At 40.5% G+C, this 5,063-nt stretch overlaps 2 protein-coding genes across 4 annotated transcripts in view; one reads left to right on the top strand and one right to left on the bottom strand.

The window, feature by feature from the left end:
* Nucleotides 1–5,063, top strand: part of LOC117942563 (high choriolytic enzyme 1-like) — a 16,945-nt gene that overhangs the window by 6,975 nt on the left and 4,907 nt on the right. The gene's annotated exons all lie outside the window — the stretch shown is intronic.
* Nucleotides 941–5,063, bottom strand: part of LOC117942542 (low choriolytic enzyme-like) — a 5,386-nt gene continuing 1,263 nt past the window's right edge. Inside the window, exons 4-9 of one of the 2 annotated variants that reach the window (XM_034868073.1) lie at nt 4,773–4,928; nt 3,810–3,930; nt 3,545–3,723; nt 1,786–1,867; nt 1,307–1,431; nt 941–1,210 (exon numbers count right to left, since the gene is read on the bottom strand). In XM_034868073.1, coding sequence (XP_034723964.1) covers nt 1,209–1,210; nt 1,307–1,431; nt 1,786–1,867; nt 3,545–3,723; nt 3,810–3,930; nt 4,773–4,928 — 665 coding nt within the window. In that variant the 3' untranslated portion in view covers nt 941–1,208. Of the gene's footprint in view, nt 1,211–1,306; nt 1,432–1,782; nt 1,868–3,544; nt 3,724–3,809; nt 3,931–4,772; nt 4,929–5,063 lie in introns of both variants that reach the window. The other variant, XM_034868065.1, reaches the window with a different exon arrangement.

Below are 5,063 nucleotides of genomic sequence, written 5' to 3'. Positions count from 1 at the left end.
ACAGGGTAAAGAGAGGAGCCTGGTCAGGCTAGAACTCTCCCCAACCGGATCGGGCTGTATGCCAAGTCTCCCTTTAGTATTATTATATTCTTGATTATATGATGTTTACTAAAGACATGTTGACAAAAATTGGAAGTGGCAGTTATCACTTAAAAAAGGCGGTAGTTTGTGTAAGATGTGGGCTTTGTTTTCAGCTATCTGCTCCAGGCAGGAGCAGATTACACGTTTTATTGTTATATAAATTATTAGATTATTGTTGCTTTATTCACAACAACATAAGGCACTTGAACAGTAATGCCTGAGAACAACGCTCTCACCCAAGTGAGTTGTGACTTGGGTGAGAGCATTGCTAACTCTTTTGTGTGTTAGCACCTGAAATTTCGTCATAATTTATTTTTCATTTACAAGGTCGCAGCGAGGAATGTTATTTATCAATGTTAAAGATGAACCAAGTCAGCACTTTATTTGAAGGGCCACGCATGATGACCAGCAGCTAGGCTTTCAAAGTCCTCCGGTCTCAGAGAAAGGTATATCTGTGTGTTGGTTATGGTTAGCATTATTGTACCTCAGCAAAGCTAACATTAGGGTTCGCTGACAGAAGCTCAGTTTCTTCGGACTTGGCATCAGAAACGGAGGGTTGTGGTTTTAGTCTCTGTATGGACCAAGTATGGGTTGTTGACTGGCTGTGTCTGGAGAGGTGCCACTTTGCATCATGCTCAACCAGGTGAGCTAACTATGATCCCCCCACCCCCCCCCCCCACCCGTCTGTACATTTTTAACCAATGTCTTGCTGCTTCTGGTTCCAAAACATCTCACCAAAGGACTACAGTTGAAAATTAGCTGGCTGGCCTACACTGGAACATTTACAGAAATGTTGATTAATGTGTGTTGTCCTTAGGAATAAATAATGAAATGAAATGAAAATTTTATTGATCTCTTACATGACACTCCACAGACATTCGACCTTCCCCTTGTGATTGATTGGTGGTACTGGTACCACTTTGCTATGGTACCAGCAAAGTGAGGTTTAAACGGTGTACTACTCAGTCATGTATGGAGAGAGTAATGAGTCGGTGGAGTCAGTGTTACATTCAAGTCAAAGTAACTTTATAGAATGATCATTGGCTGTTATGGTGATGAGTTCAAGGCCTCAGCTTCTGTTGGTCAGGGAGCCTCTGATCGTCTGCCAGCACATCTGAAAACACTTCTTCTGTAACAGTGAAACAGCACAGAGGGGGATTAGGTCCAAACTCAGTGTTGTGTGTATATATTTATGTTTTAATAATATGCTCATGTGGACACTCACAGCACTTGTAGAGAGTGTTGAGCCTGGCAATGTCGTTGCTACTCATCTCCTTGGCGTTGCCGAAGGACACGTTGGGGTTGGGGATGGGGACCATGGTGGGCTGGCCGTTCTTGGAGAAGGCGGTCCTGCAAGAGGAATTGGAGCAGTTAGAAGGGAGCACATTACGTCCTTGGAACCTTACTGTTGGTGTCATTTTGGATTTTGGTTAATTATATCGTCATTTTTCTTCTATCCCTTGATAGTGTCCCTTCTACTGTTTACTATGGAATGTACAAATGTGTATGTGTACTGATTTGGTGTTTTATTAAAAGCACTTTGTAAACTGTTGTTTTTAAAGGTGCTATACAAATAAATTTATCATTATTTTTCTTCTTCTTCTTCTTCTTCTTCTTCTTCTTCTTCTTCTTCTTCTTATTATTATTATTATTATTATTATTATTATGCACATACAACACAGAAGTGAAGCCAGCCGTTCTTACTTGTGGTACTGCATGACAGAGTTGTAATCGTAGGGAGTGCCCTGGTTCAGGGTGGCAATCTTATTGAAGTTGTGCGCCATTCCTAAAAAAAAAAAAAAAAAAGTTAAGATTACAGTTACATTTGTTTGGTTTGACTTCAAATTGACTCTGGACAGAAAGGAGTCCAGCCATTGGAGAAAGATCCAAGTAATCTGCAGAGGTCCATGGTTTGGTACTGATGGTTTCATGTTCAGAGAAGTGCAGTCACACAATGAGTCTGTTTCATGAAGGATCAGTGAAGGATCATGAATTTGCTAACTTCTTCAGGGTATTTTTGTCCACTAGGAGGCACTAGGGACCCACCATACTTATATTGCAAACAAGATGGAAAGAGACATTTCAATTCTTCCCATATGAAGCAAAAGTTGTCATGTCTGAAATGAATACACTGACATGATGGATGTAAGTATCTCTCTTTTGAGGAGCAGTGAAGCCTAAAGGTCATGATAAGAACTTGGGAGGATTTGAGAAACGTGCTCCGGAGACGGTTGCCACGTGTTAGGACAGAGTCATTGGTCAGCTCTCATGTAACACACAGGCTGCTGGGGCCATGCTACGTACAACTTCTTCTCAAAGGCACAGGGCTACAAACAGACATTACAGAAGGTCCTACTCTTAACCAACTTCTTTCAAGTAGCTACAGAGCTTTTTAAGTTCACTAAGAAATTTGAAAGTGTCATTTGCAGTTAGCCCTCCTTAAAAAGTGGCGGAATGCGGTTCATGCGAATTAAAAGCACATTAGTTGAACAAAAGCAGAACATATATATAATATCACCAATCAGGCCTGTTTGTAAGGCAATGGTATAATAGTTTGTAATGTGGGACTTAATGATAAAAAATTATTATAATTTTTTTTTTTTTTTTTACTTTGGTTAGTTCCCATATAAAAAGTACATTGTTGTAGAATGGCTATGGTTTTTAATGTTTAATCATTGTGCTACTTTAATGTCCGATGTAATGCAGTTACAGCACAGTGCAGTCTCATGTCAGGTCTGTTCAGTTTTGGTGGTTCAATGTCACAAGAGTTGGAAATTGATGCTATCTCCATTTAAATTCAGTAGTTATATATTATAGTTTAAAAAACTAAAACTAAAAATGTACATTCATTTTTCTTTCTTTTTTTGTTTTTACCAGTCCTGGCTACAGTGCTGGTTCTGGGGCCAATTCACCCATAATATTAAGCCTAAGGCCCTCCTAACTGTGGCAAATATTTTCATACATTTTAGCCCCACCTTTATAAGAGGGAATATTATTAAAGTGCAGTAATAGATAAAATGTAGGTTAACACTGATGATTATGACAGATTCTTGTGTTTATTGTTATATGTATCGTTAGTCTTTTGTAGAACCAAACCTCTGGTTGGTACGTAACACCTGTGCTAAATGTATTCGGTACCCCTAAAATGTGGCCCCAGCTTGGCTCCTCCACTTAAAATGGTCTACAACCACTTAGTTTTAAGTTTATTTTTCCTTGAAAGTTTTAGTTTTAATTTGGTTTCAAGTTATAAAAAATATTTTTCACAGTCTATATTCTATTTACTTTAATAGGGGGTTGTATTTATCAGTGTATTTGCTCACAAGGTTTATACATTACATATTATTGTTAGGCCTGCATGATTTCTTGCAGAAACAAATCTAATGAGTGTGTCTTATGTGAATGTACTGTCAGCAGTTTATTGGGTTTCCTCTGTAACAGTCTGAATAATAAGCAGCTCCCTTACCAGACTGAACGTTTTGCAGCAAGACTCTGATGTGGTTGTCCCTGTCAGAGCGGGTCTGTTCATGGTTGAAGCCCAGAGCATGGAGCAGCTCGTGCTGCACCGTGCTATGGTAAAGGCATCCTCTCCTGGCCAGAGACACCACCTGCTTCCCACCACGACGGCCAATGAAGGAGTAGCAGCTGGACAGGAGCACAGAGCAGTTGAAGAACACTGAAGTGGGAGCAAAGCTTCAAACTCAAAGTCTTCTATAACAACACTGTCTTACCCATTCTGGGACTCGATACTCAGCCAGTCGCGGTCATCGCTTCGGGTGGGCCTGAAGCGGATACAGGAGAAGGAAGAGAAGGACTCCAGTCCACGGATGATGATGGCCTTCTCACGCTCGGCTGCCAGGACCACAGTAAACAGCATTTAGCTTCTGACCATCCCACAGCACACAGCATTTAGCTTCTTAGCATCCCACACCGCACATCATTTAGCTTCTTAGCACTCCACTTCTTACCATTTCATAGCACACAACATTTAGCTTCTTACCATCCCATAGCACTCACTTTTAAGCTTTTTAGCATCCCACAGCACAAATCATTTAGCTTATTAATATCCCACAGCCCAAATCATTTAGTTTCTTAACGTCCCACAGCACACAATATTTAGCTTCTAATTATTTTACAGCACACACCATGTAGCTTCTTTTCATCCCACAGCACACCTTTTAGCTTCTTAATATTCCACAGCCCACAAAATTTAGCTGTTTACCATCTTACAGCAAACAACATTTATGTTTAGCTTCTTAGAACCCAACAGGACACAACATGTAGCTTCTTAGCATCCCACAGCACACATTTATATATGTATCTTCTTACTATACTGGTCCTAAAAAAATAGGTTTAAAAATGTGTAATTTAAGCTGAATTCATACCCTACCTATGCAGCCTAACACCTAAAAACAGGAACATAAAACAATATATCCTTGTGGCACTAGTGAAAATGAAAAAATCTGGTTTCAGAATTATGAAAACAAGTGGAGAACAGTTAGATACAAAACAGGATGTTGCTCTACAGAATAATTCGTTGTCTTTGGCAACTATCATGCTTTTCTCAAATGTCTTGAAAACAATATAGTGCAACTAGAAAAGTTGTCAAAGTTGCTTCTACAACAGGCTGCATTAAATGTGGAAGCCTGCTGTATATGGACAGAACATATGTGCGAGATGTGTGTGACACTTACAGAAGTGGTTGGTGATGTAATAAGGAACGTAGACCTTCCCGTCAGTGAATTTGCCCCACATGCAGCCTCGGCTGGTGCAGGGGTCGGCGTTTTTCTCGTCCTCGCTGCCGATGGCGATGTCTCCCCCAATCAGGATGGGCTCATTGTCTGAACGGACTGGAACACATCACACAGACACTCAGAAACATGTTGAAGGGCTGCTGACAGAAAATGGAAATATCATGGCTGCAGCAGCTCACACTCACTCAGATTACTGTTGGCTCTCTCCAGAAGTTCAGAGACAGAAAGCTC

Source organism: Etheostoma cragini, chromosome 1 (genome assembly GCF_013103735.1).
Source record: "Etheostoma cragini isolate CJK2018 chromosome 1, CSU_Ecrag_1.0, whole genome shotgun sequence".
NCBI lineage: Eukaryota > Metazoa > Chordata > Actinopteri > Perciformes > Percidae > Etheostoma > Etheostoma cragini.
The sequence above is the reverse complement of the archived record's forward strand: the minus strand, read 5'-3'. Positions and strand labels throughout refer to the sequence as shown.